At 38.6% G+C, this 21,670-nt stretch overlaps 1 protein-coding gene across 4 annotated transcripts in view; it reads left to right on the top strand.

The window, feature by feature from the left end:
* The window catches only part of TAPT1 (transmembrane anterior posterior transformation 1), a 92,154-nt gene extending 78,447 nt beyond the window's left edge, over positions 1-13,707 (top strand). For all 4 annotated transcript variants that reach the window (XM_038398638.2, XM_038398637.2, XM_038398639.2 and 1 more), the window contains 3 exons: positions 1,022-1,098; positions 7,841-8,001; positions 11,544-13,707. In XM_038398638.2, coding sequence (XP_038254566.1) covers positions 1,022-1,098; positions 7,841-8,001; positions 11,544-11,773 — 468 coding nt within the window. In that variant the 3' untranslated portion in view covers positions 11,774-13,707. The remainder of the gene's footprint in view (positions 1-1,021; positions 1,099-7,840; positions 8,002-11,543) is intronic.
* Positions 13,708-21,670: the final 7,963 nt, after the last annotated feature.

Here is a 21,670-nt window from a genome sequence, read left to right on the forward strand (position 1 = left end):
CAGCATGTGCTGAAATGCTGTCCTTAACAAGGATGGACTTAAGCACAGGCTTAAGTATTTTCCTGAATTGGGGCCTTAACTGCTACGCTGAAAACAAACTTGTGATTTCTTAATGTTCAAACTTTGCAAGCAGACAGATTCCATAACATGCTGAGTTCACAAAACAGCTCAATCTCAAGTTTTCTTTAGTGCAGAGTGATGCATTACACTTCTGGTTCACTACATCAATATCTTTAATGTGATTTCCACACATACATATTGGGTAGCTTCCTCAGATATTTGTATAAATAACTAGTATCCTCTTCCAGCCTATCATTTTTTTTCTTGATTCTGCAATGAAGTCATAATGCTGAACTTGATATCAATCATTTATATAGCAACAGACTGTAGAGTTGTTAGAATTTAGGGCTGTCAGGCGATTAATCACATGATTAATCGCACTGTTTTGTTTTTGAGTGCAGTTATGTAACAAAAAATCTACATTTCAAAGTTGCGCTTTCGTGACAAAGATTGCACTACAGTACTTGTATGAGGTGAATTGAAAAAATATTTCTTTTGTTTCATTTTTACATTGCAAATAGTTGTAATAAAAATATACACTTTGATTTCAGTTACAACATAGAATACAATAATATGAAAATGTAGAAAGACATCCAGCAATATTTAATAAAATTAAATTGATATCTCTTGTTTAACAGTGCTATTAAAGCTGCGATTAATCACGATTAATTTTTTTTAGTTAATTGCATGAGTTAACCATGATTAATTGACAGCCCTACTAGAATTACAACTCTATTGCATAGTCAAGTAATAGCAGATACTCATGTAATATTTATTCAGACAATTCTTGAATAATTAGCAATATCAAGAGGAATACAGACCATTACAAAGTTAATTATTCTTAGTATAAATGTTCTCGTTTTTGTCACAAACTTGACGCGATGTAAATGCCCTCTTTAAATATTGTATTAATTATTAATCTATGTGCCTGAACTATTTAACTTTTTTATTTTTAAAACAGCTCATCAGAGTCGTAACAAGCTCAATAAAAGTACAAGGAGTCTTGGCTTATGCTTGTGTTGTGCTCTTCTATTGTGGGTAAGTGGAACACAAAAGAAGTAAATATTGAACAGTATTTACTGTTGTTTAACTAAATAATTGTAAGAAATACTTTGATCTGTTGATGTTTTAAGGTACAAACATAATACAGTTATGAAGCCCAATAGGTGTGAAATTTACATAAAATGCATTGCAGAACAGTCATAGTTGGATCTAAAAATAACAGCCAGGCACTCTGAGCATCCACTACTGAGCAATTTACAGATAAACATTTGCATCGGTTTCAGAGCCTTCCTTCTCAGTTAGTGAGAAGTTGTTATGATTATGGTCAACAAAATGAGACCAGAGTTTAAAAGGGAGGAGAAGATGGGTGCAAAGAGTGATTGTAGGGTTTTGTTTTGTTTTTTAAAGTGGGTGAGAATGCAAGGGATAATACTTGTATTATCCTTCATGTCTGGGTCAAATAGGGTATAAGGAGTGTTTTATATATTTCTTATTTGAATTAAACTTGGGTTATTTTACATTTTCTGAAGTTATATATATAATAATAGCTATTTAATATAGTGATTAGCTTATCATAAGACCTCACAGAATCTTGTACAATAATTAATAATGCTGTGTTTGCTTAAACCAGAGGCATAAAATCTTTTCTCAGCTGGCGGTATCTTTGGCAGTTGGCCAGGAGCTCAAGGACTACATCAAATTTGGATAGAATGAAGCAGATGTTAGTCACCCTGATCTTGAGCACACAAGTGCTGCCCTTAGAAAACACAGGTCCTCACATACATTTAATCTAAATCCAAGTGGAGGTTGCTGTGATAATTGTAGTTTCTCTATGCTGCACTTCTGCATTCTCAATAAGGTAGTTGCAGGCTTCATTTGAGTTTGAGGACATTTTGGTCATTTCCCACCTGAAACAATTTTTAACTAACTAATAAATAAGGCTGCAAGTCGATACAAAATGCTAGTGCATTTAAAAACTAAAATTGAAATAAATTTTTATAGTGTGCAAAGTAGACATGTAACTGCTAATGACCACAATTGTATTCAGTGACTGAATACTTATACCACTCAACTGCTAAACTGAGGAATTTGGGGAAAAAAATATTTTAAATTGAAAGATCATATGACAAACAGTGCTGTCTTGCACATTGGGGACTATTGAAGCATTTGGATAAACTCCCTCTGGAAAGAGCTAAAGATGTCAAGCAGTAACCACACCCAGAGAGTCATTAAGGGTATTGTATGGGTGAAGCCTTAAGGTTCCTACCTATTGCAGAGCTACTGCATAGAAGGAGGGTAGATTCCCAAACTCTCCTTTCTAGCCCATGTGGTCTCAGTAAGTAGCTTTGGGCTCATAGGTGCTAACTCCGTGGGTGATCCGTGGCTGGAGCACCCATGGGGGAAAATAGTAGGTAATGAGCACCCACTGGCAGCTCCTCTATCAGCTCCCCACCCCACCCCCAGTGCCTCCCGCCCACTGGCGGACCCCATGGATCAGCATCTCCCACCTGCCATGATCAGCTTTTTCATGAAGGCAGGAGGGTCTGGGGCAGGGGAGAGGGAGGGTGCAGCGCGCTCAAGGGAGGGGGCAGACCTGTGTGGGAAAAGACGGGCAGTGTGGAGTGGGGGTGGGAAGAGGTGGGGTTGGGGCCTTGGGGGTAGTGTTGGGGGGGGGGGGGACGGGGCAGAGCCCCCAGCCCCGGCACTTAGGAAAGTTGGCATCTGTGCTTGGGCTAGTGGTTTTCCAGATATAAAACTCAGGGGCTGGGGCAAGTTTAGAAAAATGTCTGGGCATGTTTTCACTGTTACATTAACCCAGATTCTTACTCAGATTCTTACATCTACATATAAAATCCTCTGACCCAAGCTGAGTGATGCTTTCAGGCACAGCTAGTTGGCCAGTCTGGTGGTATAGACTAAAGCCTGGGTTCTGCTTTCATACGGGCTGGTTACCAGCTCACTTTGCAGTAAGGATGCAAGATAAACCCTTTGAATGCTGATAGTCCTTCAGTGCCTTCTAAAAATTCTCCAACAGTTAGCTTCTCAGCTTACTGCAGCACAAAACTGAGATATGCCCACAGAAGACCTAGCAACTCTCACTGGTAAGCGCAGCACCAGTGAGGACATTGTAACTTGAGTGTGTCTTTGCAATGTGTCTGTTCACACCCAGGCTAGGCAAAACCAAGTTAATTCTGCAAAGAGGACTGACATCCTGCTCAGGATACTCAGAATTGTGAGCCACTGTGTTATCCTTCTGCCTCAGAAAATGAGAGTTTTGCTGTTGTTCAACTGTGTATCAGGCCACAAACTCTTCAGGACTCTGCCAGTTGGTTTAGCTGAAGACTCCTAATTTAATATACCAGCACTGTGATAGTTTTGTAACAAAACAAGAAAAAGTTTGAATACAGAGATTTAAGTGATACTAGGCAAGAATAAAAGAGATTGGTCTGGTTACAAACAAAACAAAACACGCTTTCTAGTGAGTAAAACTTAATTTTAGCAAGTTACAATTTTGACTAAGCAGTTTCTCACTATATAAAGTTTCCAGGAGCTCTTGTCTTTCAGGCCAAGAAGATCCAGCTTTCCCAGGTGCTGTACCCTGTTGTCTCCTCAGTGATGGATAACTAAAAAAATCTTTTTTGTCCCCTTATATTACTCACACTCCATTGTCTCTGCCTTAAGAGCCATTACGGCTTCCTGCGGTGCAGATTATGTCCCTCAGCATGATTGTTAAATGCTCTTCTCTCCTGCTCTTTTAGCTTGATGGCTTTGTTTACCTTATATGTAAATGTACTTCCATTGTCTTCTGCTGGAAACCAAGCCAGTCAGACTGGTGAATACACATTCCTTTGTCTAGGGCAGATTGAGTTTTATGCTCTGTCTTCCAACACATATTTTAAGAACACATTTGCAACACACATCTATAACTTTGTACTCAACCCAAACGTACATCATACAATGATTTCCAGGACCTGCATGTCACCAGTTCATATATAATTTATGTGACACTTTTTAGATGTATATATTATGACAACAGTGTGTTGAGGCAGTGTGTGTCAGGCCTGATGTGAGTAACAGTTTGGGGTGAAACCCCTCAGCCAGCTGGCTTTGAAGGGCTCCCAGGGTCACAAAGGGTATTTCTACACAGCAAAGAGAAACCCATAGCTGGCCTATACCAGCCAATTAGAGCCATCAGGGCTCAGGCTGTGGAGCTGTTTCACTGCTTTGTAGACATCTGGGCTCGGGCTGGAGCCTGGGCTCTAGAGCCCTGAGAGGTGGGAGGTCCCAGAGCTTGGGTTTCAGCCCAAGGCCGGAAATCTACACAGCAATGAAACAGCCCCAGAGCCCAAGTCAGATGGCATAGGCCAGCTGTGGGATAGCTCAGTGGTTTGAGCATTGGCCTGCTGAACCCAGGGTTGTGAGTGGGGCCGTTTAGGGATCTGGGGCAAAAATTGGGATTGGTCCTGCTTTGAGCAGGATGTTGGACTAGATGACCTCCTGAGGTCCTTTCCAACCCTGATATTCTATGATTCTTTGCTGTGCAGACATACTCAAAAGACATACCCTCTGTGTTCAGCAGTAAAACTTGGGTATGGCCTTAGAGAGAGAGAGAGTGCAGGAATCCTGGGTCCAGGGCAAAAGTGCCTAGTCTGTGGTTTCTGCAGGAAGGGAGTTGTCTCTGTGTTTTATTACCACCCCAATACAAGGAAACAGGACCTGTGCACGCTTTGTAAATAAACAAATTGCACCAATAAAACACCTGACTTCAACTTGCCAGTTCTGCTCCAAATGGGACACTGACCTTCAAAATGGCAGGAGACAGGGTCTATAGTGATGTGTTAATATCATAATACATGAATAAAGACCTGTTCCTTCTATGGATTTAGTTTATTAGATTAGATTTTGTCATACGATATGAATTTCAAAGTGAGAATGGACTTTATTCTTTTGCTGTGATCCGGGTTTAGAATTAGTACATCTCCTAAATCCTCTGAGTAATTCCAAGTTCTGCACACTGCTTTCAGTGTCTGTAATTATAATCTACATAAGTGGAATTATTTGCAATATGAGAGAGAGAATTTAGGTATAATACAGACATGTGAGAAACACTGCCTAAATAATGCTTTAAGATTTTATCACAAAGGATTTAGACTAAAATAAGGAGGAAATTGTTCTAATGGGGTGAAACAATAATTCTTTATTTAGTTACATTGTTAAATGTAATAAAAAAAATATTAAGTCTTACCCAATATTTGTAATTTGCGTTTTGATTTAATTTTATATGATTTTCAGCTGTTCACAGTAAACTAATCTGACCCGCTTCTGCCCTCCCAGTAGTTAGAAACCGAAAGCCCTGTGACAGAAGAAAACTTGGAAACTGCTATGTAATCCATGATGAAAATCTGGTATTAATACATCAGTTGGGTGGGTTGTAACCTACCAATATCCTGATCCAACTCTCATTGAATTGGATTAGGCCCTGAACCCTTCATTTTTCAAAATAATAGTACATATCTGTGAAAGTATCTTGTTTTTGGAAAGGCGGTATGGGGAGAGAAAGCAAGGGACATGTCTTTGTAGAAAGTAAAACTATTATCATAGAAGATTAGGGTTGGAAGAAACCTCAGGAGGTCATCTAGTCCAACCCCCGGCTCAAAGCAGGACCAACCCCAACTAAATTATATTTGCTATTCTTTCTGCACATCAAGATGGTTTGTTCCTGTGCCCTCAATAAGGCTTCTTTAAAATACAGCCAGCTCTCCTGGACTCCTTTCCCCCTCATATTAGCCTCCTAGAGGATCTTGCCTATCAGTGCCTTGAGGGCATCAGTCTGCTTTTCTGAAGTCTAGGGTCCATATTCTGCTGCTCTCCTTCCTTCCTTTTGGCAGGATCCTGAAGTCGACCATCTCATGGTCACTGCTTCCCAGATTGCCACGCACTTCTACTTCCCCTACCAATTCTTCCCTGTTTGTGAGCAGTAGGTCGAGAGGAGCATGGCCCCTAGTTGATTCCTCCAACATTTGCACCAGGAAGTTGTCCCCAATACTCTCCAAAAACTTCCTGGATTATCTGTTTGTTTACTGCTGTATTGCTCTCCCAGCAGATGTCAGGGTGATTGAAGTCCCCCTTGAGAACCAGGGCCTGTGATCTGTAAACTTCTGTTAGTTGTCCAAAAAAAGCCTTGTCTACCTCATCCTCCTGGTCTGGTAGTTTCTAGCAGATATCCACCATGACACCACCCTATTCTCTTACCCTAGTAGAAGGGACCTTATAGAACCACAGTTACAGACCTGGGGGAATCTAATTTTGTCTAGTTTGTGGTTGCTTGGGTACCAAAGTGAAAGGTTCCTTTTTAAATTCTGAAGATTGTCTGCTCTGCATATCCTCCTATCCCTCTAACAGACTTACTTTTACAGGAATATGTATTCCATAAAAATACTTTTGAGAAAGAAATGTTGTATGTTACATTTTTCTCTTTTTGACATGATTTGTGTTAATGCATTGTGTGATAGTTGCGTTGCTACTGAAGTATACTGTGGTCTCTTTATAATGCACAAGTTAGACCTGCTCTAAGGCTTTTAATTTGAAAACATTCACTTTTTCCAGCAAATTTTCTGAATTTAGATTATCATCACAATGTCTATTAAGATTTCCATAATCAATGGGTTCCCACATTCTTTTCTACCTATTTACTATCCTAATGTTGAGTAGGGATATAGGGCTCCATCCAAACCCTATCACAGCTGCTGCAGAGCTATCTAATGAGAGAAATAAAAGGTACTCTTGTAGCTCCCTGAGTGAGAAACAAGTTCCGGAGACTCAAATTCTGAGCCCAGAATAGCATAGAACCATCAAACTAGCCTGTAAATCAAAGCTCTAAATCACAGCTGCCTTCATCTTCAATATGGAGGCGTAGTCTAAAAATATTAAAGGTCCTAGCATGTGATGTTCTGTCAATAGTAGTAGTAATTAGCTTTCATAAAGTGCTTTTCATCTGTAAATCTCAAAGCACTCTACAACAGTAGAAAAGCGTCTTTCGCATTTTACAGATGGGAAAACTGAGGTAGAGAGAGCTAAGTGATGTGCCTAAGTTCACACAGCAAATCTGTGGCAGAGTCAGGAAAGAATCTAGGTCTCCACTATCTACTGGATCATGTTACTCCCAGCCTGGCTATTCAGATAGAAATGGAATATTGCATGATGGGACTTGTAGACTCTGTGAACCACACACCTGAGGGCTACTGCAATTTGGCCATTTTTTGGAAATTAGGTGTAGTCTTTTCACTCCTTATGTGGCCCATGTTTGTTCAAAGTTTGAGAGCTCCACATAGTGGTTGTTGTTGCTATTAGAGATGCTTCAAAGCCATCGCAGACTTGCTGTTATTTTTGATATGCTCTTCAAAGTAGATGTTTAGATACTGAGTGTATTGAAAATTTACTGAAATTCCCATAGCTGCTCCATGAAGTAAAAACTGGTATTAAGTAACTAAAATACTGATATTAGCATCCAAATGACTTCTAGAAACATTTGAAATTTTTACCCTATGAAACCCTTTACATTAAAACGTCAAGCCTGAAACCAAATTATTGTGCTGCCTTTTTTGGGGGGGGAGCGGGGGGGGGGCTGTTTCTCTATAAGACATAAGAAAAAGCTTTACGGTTGGAAGGATTAGCTAACAAATTAAATACCTTCCAAATAGCAGAAACCATACATGAAACTGTTTTTATATGACCATCCATTAATTCCAATATGTAAATGTACCCTTTTATCTTTCAGGTTAATTTCACTAAAAGTCCTTAACAGCATTGTGTTGTTGGGCAAGTCATGCCAATATGTAAAGGAGGCAAAAATGGAAGAGAAGTTGTTCAGTCCTCCTCCTACTAGCACCCCAGGCAAACCACCTAGCAAACCCCAAAGCAAATTTAAATCTACTCAAGGTAAGTTTAACTGCTTGTTCAAATGATCAGTGAAAAGGAAACTGTTTCCGGATTAAACTTAATATTCAGTCTGCTGTTCCCCTCTCTGCTGTTCAACAGTACCTTTACCACAAACTGTACCACATAATAACTATGCTTTGGTTCACATGTTAGGACTGTGAGCATACACCTAGCAGCTGGAGCACAATTCTGTAAACAGAAGAATTCATTTTCCATTATTCAGTGCTTCATTCTTCACAGACCTAAATATTCTCCACAATAAAATTCCACCAGGGTATGGGAAAGGAGGTAGGGAAGCAAAAATGAGAACTAGTACTGACTTTGTGTGCATGAACGTGCGTATTTAGAGGAATACCTTCTTGTAAATGCTGATATTTGACTTGAGCTCTGACAATACTGACGTTTAATACGAAATATTCCATTGAATTCTTATAGAAAAGCGGGCAAAATATGATATGCAGCAGGTACAATTACTTAAAATTGTAATGAAGATGGGGAGATTTCAGGCAGCTGTTCGTTCTCTAAGTAGGATTAATGTTAATTCTCCTGATTTGAGATTTGCCTCCTTGTTTTTTGTTTTGTAGTATATAAGGTGGTTTTCTTAGTCTTCTGCAATTTGTATATAGCACCTTTAACATCGGGTGTTTAAAAAACCCTCTGTTATTAATAAATAATTGTAATGGTGTATTAGCTGTTTTGTTGTTGTTTTTTTATATCCCTCTTTGACATAATATGGGGGGGAAACAGAAAACTTCACTGTTCTGATCAACAAAGTTGGATTGTATATTGTGTCTGGGAAGAATCCAGTGGGAGCCCCTGAGAATTTAACAGTGAGGCTTTATTGTGTTTTGCTCTAAGGTTTGCCAAAGACTTGAACAGCATGAAATTTAAGGTGTTTATTAGACATCATAGTCTCTTGCCAGCAATACTAGAGTTAAGAATCATCATTTCAGTCATAAAACCCTATATCTCAACTGTGTCAAATCACATTGGACTAAATTTAGTGCATACATTTATTAAAATGGCTTAAATCCATATATTGGGTTTTTTGGTTATATGGTGGAAAAAATTTATGTACAGTAGATCTGGATGCTTTTTCCAAGCTTTCACTAGAAAATGTTACAGTATTACAGTGCTAATTTTTTCTTAAATTATAAAATATTTTATAATTTATTTGGATGTGGGACTTAATAATTCATATTTTAAGGGTTGACCATTAGAACTTACCAACAGTTCCCAGTGAATACATTCTGAAGGCTATTTTTAGCTGAAGCAGCAGTAAGCTTACCAGGTCAGTCCAGCAGAGAGCTAATGCCTCAAATGACACAATTTTATAAGAAGCAGAGACCTATATATTTCTGTGAATGTCATTTAAAAAAATATTCTCAGCTTCTATAAAATCCTCAAAGGTGGAAGAAGCTTAATTCTTCAGTGCCATCACTTCATTTTTTTATAAATACAGTGACTCTTAACAACAACTGTTTCCCTATAAAGCCAGATCATACGTAAGAATTTTTCTAGCTTGCCTTCTCTCCTGTCTATTCATTATTATTGCAGAATTCTTCATTATTGATTAATCCCTGTGCCCCAATTAAAGGCTTGAACAGTACAGCCTGTATTGCTAGCAGTATAATCACTGGTTTCAAGGAATTCTTCTAACCTATTTTCCTTCAGCCTATAGTATAAGGATATATTTATTTTCCTGAGAGTTTGCACCTTTCTCATAAGAATGTACACAGTTGCAATTACCATTGGTAAAGTTTGAAACTACTCTTGAAGAATGAGCTCACTAGTTAGACTGGTAATCATTTTTAAATTGAACAGTGGCTTCCTGTGGAAACTGTTCAATGGGAAGGTACCTACCTACATATTGAAGCTCTGCAGTGAACCTTGTTATGACTGTTTTTCCCTGGTGCGTGCATTATGTTTTACTTATATAGGACATTATTAAATTACTCCAAAGATTGGTTATTTTCCTAAAAAATATACAAATGACTGGAAGAGGTGATACGATAAAGAAGCTGCTTTATAAAGTAGTTATCTGGAACTAGTAATAATATTGTTTTACACATTGCTGCAGTATTTCTGTTGCAAACCCCTATTTTGATGTTTATTACTTTTGTCAGATAATGTTCTCTTGGCTGGGTCTTAAAACAGCTTCTCAAACCAAGGCAGATGTTTTTCAAAAACTCCCTTAAAATATGTCACTTATCAGTTATCTTGTTTCTAAGAGGAGCAAAATATACCTTAAAGAAAAGGAGTACCTCAGTCCCTGGAAAAATCATGGAGCAGGTCCTCAAGGAATCAATTCTGAAGCACTTAGAGGAGAGGATAAGGTGGATAGCAAGCTGGTTAGATCGTCAGGCTCAACGGGTAGTGATCAATAGCTCCATGTCTAGTGGAAGGAGTGCGGGCCAAGGGATGTACTGGCCGCCGCTTCCAGCAGCCCCCATTGGCCTGGAGCTGCGATCGGCCGAACCTGCGGACGCAACAGGTAAACAAACTGGCCCAGCCCTGCAGGGGCTTTCCCTGCACAAGCAGGGGAACAAGTTTGGGAACCACTGACCTAGACAAATTGGAGGATTGGGCCAAAAGAAATCTGATGAGGACAAGGACAAGTGCAGAGTCCTGCACTTAGGATGGAAGAATCTCATGCACTGCTACAGACTAGGGACCGAATGGCTAGGCAGCAGTTCTGCAGAAAAGGACCTAGGGGTTACAGTGGACGAGAAGCTGAATATGAGTCAACAGGGTGCCCTTGTTGCCAAGAAGGCTAAAGGCATTTTGGGCTGTATAAGTAGGGGCATTGCCATCAGATGGAGGGACGTGATCATTCCCCCTATTCTACATTGGTGAGGCCTCATCTGGAGTACTGTGTCCAGTTTTGGTTCCCACACTACAAGAAGGATGTGAAAAAATTGGAAAGAGTCCAGCGGAGGGCAACAAAAATGATTAGGGGGCTGGAACACATGACTTATGAGGAGAGACTGAGTGAACTGGGATTGTTTAGTCTGCGGAAGAGAAGAATGAGGGGGGGGATTTGATAGCTGCTTTCAACTACCTGAAGGGGGGATCCAAAGAGAATGGATCTAGACTATTCTCAGTGGTAGCGGATGACAGAACGAGGAGTAATGGATTCAAATTGCAGTGGGGGAGGTTTAGGTTGGATGTTGGGGAAAAACTAGGAGAGTGGTAAAGCACTGGAATGGGTCACCTAAGGAGGTGGTGGAATCTCCTTCCTTAAAGGTTTTCAAGGTCAGGCTTGACAAAGCCCTGGCTGGGATGATTTAGCTGGGGATTGGTCTGGCTTTGAGCAGGGGGTTGGACTAGATGACCTCCTGAGGTCCCTTCCAACCCTGATATTCTATGATCTGATTTCCAAAACTGGTTCATTTGTTTTGTACTACTTTTATTGTTCGCTTGGCTAACTTTCTCAGCCCTCAGTGCAGCTTTGATGATGGACAGATCTGTCAATTTCAAATTCATTGATGTGCTTATACAATTAACACACTTTTAATTCTGATTTCCTGCTATTCCAACAGGTATTTCCACAGACGAAAGTTTCTCTGCATCAATTACCAATCAGCCTGTACATCAGAAGGAAAATACTACGTCTTCACTTGTGACAAGCAACTCTGATCAATTCCTGACGACTCCTGAAGGAGAAGATAAAGATATAAGCCAAGACAATTCAGAATTAAAACACAGATCTTCAAAGAAAGATTTGTTGGAGATAGACAGGTTTACTATTTGTGGAAACAGAATTGACTAAGTTTTCTGAATAGATGTGCTTAGGATACTGAGCTATTGGGACAGCAAATGCTACCAGAATGGACGGTTGCCAAAAAAGGCACTTAAATATTTATTTAAAATATTAAATTATTAATGGCAAGCAAATATTAATTTTTACAAGTAGGCTTGGTAGCTGGTCAGATCAAGTAACAGAAATCTTTAACTTGGCTCTTTGGAAAATATAATGGATTGTGAGCCTCTTGTCTATTTGGCAGAGCTACAGTATCGCTGTCTTGGAAATAGACTGAAAAAATCAAACTCCTGTTTTGATTTTTTGAAACCATGCTTCCAGAACATATCATTTTTCATCAAGGTCTCTACAATATAAGGATATACCTGGGAATATATGACAACTTTAATAGGAAGCTCATCTTTCCAGTCTCATGTTGTTTTCATAAACAGCTACAGATTTCAAAACTTGTACTTATCAACGAATACATAAAAAAGCACTGGTAGATTAAATAGTAAGTCAAGATAATTATTCTTGTCACCAGAAGAGTCTTTGAAGATGTATCAGAATTAATCAGAATAAAATACTACAGTATCTTAAATGAAAGACCTACTGCATAGTATTTTATCTAAAATCTAAACCAGCAAGGGAAATGGATCACAAATACAGAGAAATACAGTGAAGGTTCCGCATAACTGGGCAAACACAGCTTCATTTTTCTGTTCAATTATAATGTGTTCTGCAAGGCAAACTATATACATTTATAAATGCTATATGAAAGGCTTTTTTTAAAAAAAGTTGAGGCTTGTTTTTTGCAATGGGAAACATTTTGTTACAAAGTGACACTTCTTTATATTGAGAAAAGGTAGTGTGAACTGCAGCCAGCAACACCAGTGTTGCATTAATTCCAGATAATTCCAATGCAATGGAAGAAATAATTACTCACTAAATTTTTGGTTTAAACAAGTTGATAAAAATGGCATCTGTATATTAACTTAGCTGGAAAAATTGCCCATAGAATAGTTAAACAGAAAATCAGAAGTGTCCATTTTAATTGATGGATTTTAAGCAAACTTAAGTAGATATGAATAGCTTTGTTATGAAACGCTTGGTTTTATGAAGTATAATGCATCTTAATTTCTGGTGTGTGTGGCAAGGTTGGGGGAATTGATGAAAGGCATATTGAATCCCTCAAGAATGAATTGCATTTCAGCTCAATAACTAGGCTAGAGAACTGAATCAAAAGACAATCTTTCATCCAGTGATAAATCCTACATTTGCTGTTTAAAATATAACATTAACCTCTCTTTTCAAAAACCTTTCAAAAGATTTAAGTTGATGTCTGCTAAATTATTTCCCTTCGAATTTTATTTTGGATTTTTGGTATGATACAGATATTTCAGTGATGAACAAACCACAGGATTTTTTTATTAACTAATTTGTAATCTATTAGAGTGGAAAAGCCAAAGTTTAATATTTGATTTATGATTATGAAATGTGGAAGAATACATGCTAATTCCTAAAATCTGCAGAGTTGTATTAATATGACAGAACAGAGAAATGTACATAAATAATGTTATGAAACTGATCAGAATGTGAAGTTGTCATGAAAAATGGCTTTACCATACAAGTCAACATCATCTGCTCTAAAGGGAGCCTCTTGCTTCCCCTTCTCCTCTCCCACCAACAGCAGCTGCAGTAGTGTCCAGAATCAATTGAAATGGTTGGGGGCGAGGGGAAGAGGAGAGTCTAAAATGCTTTTATTGTGGGTGTATTTTATGCTCATTGAGAAATTTACACATTTAAAATTCAATTCAGATCTGTGAATTTTTCAGTTATGTAGCAGTTGCTAAAGGAAGCTTGGAATGATTTTCATCTGTTAAATGACATTCTGTACCAATTTTATAAGTGCATCTTGTGTGAAACTCAATAAAATTCAATTTTGTAATCTTTGCTTAAAAAAAGGAAAAGAATAGACTGGATTTCTTTGCAACAGTTGTCAATTTTGAATACTGCAATGTAACTTCTGCATATTCTGGTTTCACTATGAAGAACTTATTTTTTTTTTTTTTGCAAATACAGGACAAGCAGCCTACTTTAGACCTGGTTTTAATACTGGTTTTGTTCTTCTGTATTCATCACTTTGTCAAACCCACAGGAGGTACTAATTTCAGCCTACTGTTAATCTGAATGCTAATTGTTTAGAGACAGAATCAAATTGAAATCCAGTCCATTTTTTTAAAAGTAGGGTTTTTTGTTTCAATTGCCCTTATATCATCCTGTTAATTTTTATGGTTTTACATTCCACGTTTCTATTCCTAATGTCTTTCCTCCCTTACTGTAAGAAAGACCTGCACAAACAAAAGGAACTGACTATATAAAGTGTTGTCAAATGCAAAAGTTTAAAAAAAAAAAAATCCCAACTCTTAGTGATAGAAAAGTTAGTTGCAGTAATAGCAGATTTTTTTTAAAAATTTCCTATAGAAATGTGATTTGTAAATATGTCCATTAATTACCATTTAAACTGTAGCCTATTAAATATATTGTATTTCCATTTATTCTGTGCACACACTTCAAAGGTGACTGGTAGCAACTCCATAGATAGGGTTGTGTTCTAACGGGCTTAAAATGGGATATACATTCCTTTTTTTTCCTCTAAAATATCGTGCAGGGTTAGTTTTTATGATGTCTGGATTATTTATGTGCTTCATACAAACCATACAGACTTGCTTTTTTTTCAGAATGTTTTAATAGAAGTCTTCAAAATAGGGCTCTAGCTGAAATTTTTCCTTGTCATCCTAGTTTGTATTGAACACTGTCTATCCACTTAAAACTTTTTAGAGAGGTGTGCTAACTAGAACTGATGCAAATGCAAATCTGATTGATGGGAACTAGACAATCCAAACCTGACTGACTGGCCAACTCGTAGGTCGCCAACTCGCTCTCAGTAACTACTCGTTTGTCAGTTTTTACCTTACAATCGGGTTGCTGCATTTCTACTCCCCCACCAGTTTGACTTTCCCACTCCCTTTCAACCATTAAAAAAACCTAGGAAACTAATAAACAGAAAATTTCATTGCAAAGCACTTAAGGTTGCTACACACAATATACTTGACAAATCTCTCCACAAAAGCAAAGAAATTAGAAGTAAATATTAATGCCTATCTGTAGAGACCCTCTATTCCTCCACCTGCAGGCACATATCACTACTACTACAGACCATGTACACTACAGACCATGTCCTGCAAATTTCACAGCCCCCTAGAACTGCCAGCCTTCCATCACCCCTCTAACTGCCCTTCTACTCACAATCCTTTATTAGATTACCCTCTCCAAACATGATAGACTATTCCCCAACACTAATAAAGTTTGGTGCAGTATATAATCTAGTAAAGTAGCATGTACAGTAGGATGAAAAGGGGGCAGTTAAATTGCAATATGTGGTCTGTTACCCTCACCTGGTTTTAAAGTCACTTTAATTCTGAATGTATGTGTCCACACTGGAGGTTTAATGCAGTTTAACTAATCTGATTGAAATTCACAGTTTTCGTTCATTCACGTTAATTTTCCTGAGTGTCTCCAGATACATAAGCTTGTCTGCATTGCAGATGGAGCAGGCCTCCCAGCCTGGGTAGACAAACTCACACTAGTGGGGCTCGAGTTGCATGCTAAAAATAGCAGTGTGGATGTGTAGCTCGGACTCTGCAAGTCCACCTGACACTGTAGGCTCCTCCTATAGTTTCTTGTTCTCTGTTTTTCCCTTCTGCATTGTCCCCCTTCATCCTTTCTCTTCCTAGTCTGTCTGCTCCTGATGCTTTTCCTGGACTTGGTGAGGAGGAGCATGTTTCTGATGGATGGACTGAGACAAGCGGGGGAAAGTCAAATGTACTATCAGTTGTAGTTTGGCCAACCTGTTTTACAGGGTAGATATGCAGTTGGGGAGGGAGAAGTTACGAGTCTTTATAACTAACTTTTATAGCTAACTAGCAAATATTTTCCCTGGGCGGTCTTTAATAGAGTGCTGAATCACAGTACAGTATGGGCTTATGTTACTACTGAACGATCAGCCAATCATTTGTTTAAATGGACACCACTGACTGCTCCATTTTGCCAGAAATTGTGTTCTTGTAATTTGTACTGTACCAAGCGGTCTACTGGAGGTAGATTTCTTACCTGGCGCAATGCAGCATCTGCCATTGTATGACTTGTGAGAAGGAATAAATGAGACATTATTTAAATAGATTTCAGAGTAGCAGCCGTGTTAGTCTGTATTCGCAAAAAGAAAAGGAGTACTTGTGGCACCTTAGAGACTAACAAATTTATTAGAGCATAAGCAAAGTGAACTGTAGCTCACGAAAGCTTATGCTCTAATACATTTGTTAGTCTCTAAGGTGCCACAAGTACTCCTTTTCTTTTTATTTAAATAGAATAATAGTTATAAAATATTTACAAAATTATTACAAAGCACTCACAGGTGCCTTATAATATATTTAAATATCTCCCCTGCCTAGATTTGTGCAGGTGGAGGTCAAAGTGTTGTTTGTGCATTTCTAAGATGTACTCACTTGCCACTCATGGAACTTCATATAACTCAAGCGATGGGCAGGAAACTCTGTAGAGCCAAGGGTAAGTTTATAAAATGAGGCTCCTGTATCTCCTTCCTAACTTGCATACAGTTCAACAGTTTCAGCAGATGTATAAAATTTAAGTGCCTGAATCTGACTACCAAAAATGGATGTCATGGTATGGCCGTTTCTTTATTCATGCAGGTGCACGTTTATCAGATACTTAACATAAACTATCAGTATGTGCAAATCTGATGTATTAAAAAGCACTCCTTAGTTCCCATGAAGCTTTATTACAAAGGGAAATGAACCAAGAAGTAGATAACCATGTAAAAATAGTAACTGAGAGAATATATAGCAAAAATAAAGCTCAAAAATGAGCAAGAACTTGGAAAACAATATACCGGTACTCAAATTATAAATATACCTTATTCATGGCTGATCTGGAAGCAAGTTTTTATTTAGCTAAATGATATCTTTAGATGTGAATTCATATTTAAATTTTAAATAGGCTGGCACCTCTAAATGGGTCTCATCTTCAACTGCCCTAGGAAAAAGAGGAAAGATGTTTTAAAAGGTAGCACCCTTTTATGTATTTTATTAGAAATAAGTAAAATATTATAGGTTTAACTTTTTAGCTCATGTTCTACAAACTAATACCTGTGGATTTTCAGAGAGAAATTAAAAGGTAATAGTTTGGCTTCAGCAATCTGACTTTTTTGTTTTGTTTTTTGTTTGGTTTTGTTTTTGTTACAAAAAGCTACAGTGTGACTGACAGTTACCTGGGGCCAATGACAGTAAAAGAAGCTATTAGAAGATGCTTACCTGGGCTTCAGTCCAGCAAAGCAGTAAGTCATGTATGATTTAAGCATGTGAGAAGTCAACTACTTCAGTGGGACTACTCACTCACTCAGTTACAAACATGCTTAAGTGCTTTGCTGCATCAGAGTAACACAAAGGTGTGTTTAAGAAAGGATTGTTGATCAGAGGACAATTGTGAGCACGCAAACTTTTTGTTGGACTGTTTGAATATCTGGTATTATAGGCACCAAATTAGGATGTAAAGTACATTGGTTTCTGTTGCACCAGACTCTCTTAAATTGTTAGTTCCCTGGCTGAACACTTAACATTGATTCTTTGAAATTTAGTCTGCACCTGCACCTTGAAGGAAAGAGCACGACATCCTTTGTAAACTTAATCTGGTTACATTCTACCATGTTCCCTCTTTATAATCCCAGAACTGATTTGCTGAAGTCGGAAAGTACAGTGGCAAATACCAGCCAAACCCAGCTATGCACTGTGTATCCCATTTATTTACATTTTTGTGGATTTCATTCTCTTTGCTTGCAAATTTCAGTCATCCTGTCTTGTTTTATTTCAGATCATTGAGAAATAATGAATAAATGGGCATATGACATCCATATATCCCAAAAAGAATTGAAACCAGATTGCCCCAGCTGTCTTTAAGCTAAAATGAATTGCCAAATGAATTTTAAAACCATGCATAGAAAACTGATAGTGAGTGCACACAAGATGCATTTTGTTAGTCTTTAACTTCCAAACTTTTTCCATAGGAATATTTTATTAAGCTATGAAAGGTTTGCAGCCTTTCAAATGTTCATCAGCCAAACAGAATTTCCCCTCAAGCCAAAGTAGGTTTTATAATCATGAGTGTTCTGTTAACTTATTTAAGTCAATCATAATTTAGGGTTTATATATTGTGTAAATTTCTCATTTTTAGTGGTTTGATTTTGTTAAGAAGTTTCCTTTACTGTAAATATCTATTTTTTCAATTAGTTTTAATAAAGCAACTTGTTGTTTGTCCTGCCAGTAAATTGCATCTTAATGAAGTAAGTGCTCACTTTATTATGGCAAACCTCAAATGCTAATTCACAGCTGTGCTGTTTTATAAATAGGAAATTTGAATTTATTTTGGGGGGTGGAGGGGATGGGACACAAGTGAAACAAATAGACTTTATTCATAACTGTCCATGTCCTATATAAAGTTATACAACTGAAATTGTTCTGAACATGAATGTTACTAAAATGGAGTGCAAAAGAGTGACATATTTCTGCCTTACAAACCAGGACACACTGTAATTTAAGTGAGCAAACTAGTCTCAAGCACACTTTTAAACAACTGATGAAATCCTAACTTTGTGTTGGAATTGATTTATTTGGAGATATTAAATGGAGGGATCTTTCCTCTTCATAATGTCATTTTTAAATAGCTACTGTTTGCATTTTAGAGGGCTGGACTGTGTTAATTCTATTGACTTCAAGAAATGACCTTCTATGACTTCTGAAATTTATTTTCACTAGAAGGGCCTTAACTGACTTACTAAGTTTCGCAACTAGACCATCTCTCATAGTTATGAAACCTAAAAGGTATCTCCGCATATTAGAAGGTGTCACATGAACATGATTCATGGGAGGGTGAAGTTAAGCAGGTTGTCACAGGTGAATGGTATGGAGGTTTCCTAATGAAGCTAAAGAGTTCTTTTCCATTTGTCTCTTATCTCTAGCATAGCAACAAATTTATACACCTTGTAAATTTGAGCTTGTTAATTCTTTGTTTCTTGGTAGCACGTTGTGTTTTCCCCATCACAAACAGGACCTGCAATCAAGAGGATCTAAAATTGAGCTGCTTGAATATGTAAGAGGAAACTGAAGGTCATTAAACTTGTTCCCGATCTAGTGATGGATCTATAGGTAAATCTAAAAATGGTAAGAGCAGGCGGGGGGGGGTTGCAATTGTGGGCCCATTTTTCATTTTTGTAACTATGTGAAAAAAGTCAATTTCCAAGTTATTTGGTCTTTCGTTTCACACCTCTAAAATAAACCATCAACCTGATGCCCACTAGATAATCTGTCATTCAGTAATACTTTTGATGGTGGGAGTGTTGCTGCTGACTTTGATAGGTATGTCTACACTGCATTTTAAAACCTGCCACAGCGAGTTTCAGAGCCTGAGTCTACAGATTCAAGCTCTCAGGGCTTGTACTAAAACCCTAAAAATAGCGTGTTGGCTCGGGCTGGAGCTTGGGCTCTGAAGCCCACCTCTCTCCCTTGCCTTCAGAGCCAAATGTCAATGCAGCTGTTTTAAGTGCTGTAGCATGAGCCAGAGTCTGTAGACCTGGGCTCGGACCAGCTATTGTGGGGATTTAAAATGCAGAGTAGAAGTACCTAATAAGGCCAGGATTCCACCGCTAGTTCATTGTATTCATCTCCATACAAGGAAAAGCACTGTTAAATAATTTGCAATACTTTGCTAACCTGATCACCCAGGACAGTTTTATCTGTGGTGTTCTGTTCACCTAAGCCAATGAGATACTGAGCACCAAAGGAAGTTGAAGACGCATCTTAGGACCCAGTCCTGCAAGCTATCTTGCATAGGCAGGATTCCATGCAGACACAGAGACTTAGTCTGCAGGGTTGATTCTGTAGATGGTGGATTCTGTTAGGGATGATGATGTAAAGCACCAAGCAAACATTGTGAAATAGAAATTTAATCCTCATATGTTTGTACAGGCAAACATACTTTGTAGTAGTAGCTTATTCAATATTAATCACAAGCCTTAAATCTGCATATGTTATGATCAGCACATTTTTGTACAACAAATAAGTTATTGTACAAATACCTCAGACCAGCTGTGCTGGGATCTTATGGCAGGACCTGGGATGGGAATGTGTATCTTGGATCAAAGGAAGGTACTAAACAAAGTTTCTTTTTAAAATGGAGCTATTTTGTTGCTTGGCGAAGACAGACTACGCAACTTCATACAACTCAAGTCCTAATCCTGCCCCAGTTCTGCTCTTCTACAGCCATTGGCTCTCCTGTGGCAGGAGCTAAAGTTCCAGTTTGAAAAGTGTCCTCCCTGCAAGTGCTCAAAGTTTATTACATCCAATCACGGTGATGATGAAGTTCCTGCACTCAGATTACACTTGGCCCCACTGAAGCGGGCTGTGAGTGTAATGACTGGATCCTATGAGATGTTCAGTGCCGCCAATGCCCACGGATCTTCAACAGGAATTGAGGTGGCTCAGTATAACACAGAACTCTATCATAGCTTCAGCTAGGTCGTGTTACTGAACTGTTTGCTCATCCTCAGAAGTGGGACCTTCAGCTCAGGGAGGAGAGGGAAATATTAGGGACTTTATACTGCTCTTCTCTCCCAAATTGCTTACTCACGAAAGCTTATGCTCTAATAAATTTGTTAGTCTCTAAGGTGCCACAAGTACTCCTTTTCTTTTTGCGAATACAGACTAACACGGCTGCTACTCTGAAAATTGCTTACTGTATCTGTAGATTCATATGCAAAAATCAGACCAGACAGTTTGTTATAGCTGGTGGCCAGGTATAGGGCTGACCAGTACAAATGGGAATCCTGCAGCTGGTGGCAGGACTGGTTGTCCCACATCTCACTGAAGCTGAGACTTCACCAGGGACCCTTATTGTCTGAAGGCAGCAACTCTTGTGACATAGCCAAAAGGGAACTTCCCTCTGGCCTGAGCAGCAGGACCTGAGCTACACTGGTTTCTACTGAAAACTGCTCTTTGAATATCACTCAGATTTTTTCACCTCTAAGCAATGGGACCTCACATCCAGATTAGTTAACATCTTCCACCCTTCTGAACACCCAAAACCAGCAGCTGTAATGAGACAATGAGCCTTGCACTGGGACTTAATCTTGTATTAGTAGCTTATCTGAAAACATATTATGAAAGTAAAGGACCTGATAGATACAACTAGGCTGATCCAACAACTGTCTTCTGCGCTCAGATTCAACAGAATGTTTCATGAGGAAGAATTTGTGTTGACAACACAGCTTAAGACACTTGGAAATGGCAGAACTAGCATGATGGGCCACCTCAATACAGACATTCTGTGCTTTTCTGGCATCTCTCTGATACCGCAAATCTGTGCCTGCCTACATCAGGGTTGCATTTGGATCTGCTGCCGAGGCTGCACATGGGAGGTGACTGGAAATTCTTTAAGAAATCCAAGGTTTCATTTATTTAATAGATGAAGCCCTAAAGCAAAGACTGAAATCATAGAGTATTTCTAGTAGGCAATTTTGTACAGTAGGTATCTATGTCCAGCTCCACCTGCCCATGTCTGGCCCTGGTCCAGCGAAGCATTTAAGCATGTGCATAACTGAGTCCAGAGGTGGTCCCATTCCTATTCCCGCTACATGCAACTGATTGCTTCGGGGGACTGCGGGTCTGCTGTTGAAAATGGTTAAGTGTGCAACATGAGTTTGACCTTTTGTTCTGTCCCTTTTTATTGTATTTATTGCTATTTGCTTCATTATCTGACAAACCATCTAATGGTCATAAGCGCATATTACAATTCCAGTGC

The sequence above is a fragment of the Dermochelys coriacea genome, chromosome 4, assembly GCF_009764565.3.
Source record: "Dermochelys coriacea isolate rDerCor1 chromosome 4, rDerCor1.pri.v4, whole genome shotgun sequence".
In the NCBI taxonomy this organism is placed as follows: domain Eukaryota; kingdom Metazoa; phylum Chordata; order Testudines; family Dermochelyidae; genus Dermochelys; species Dermochelys coriacea.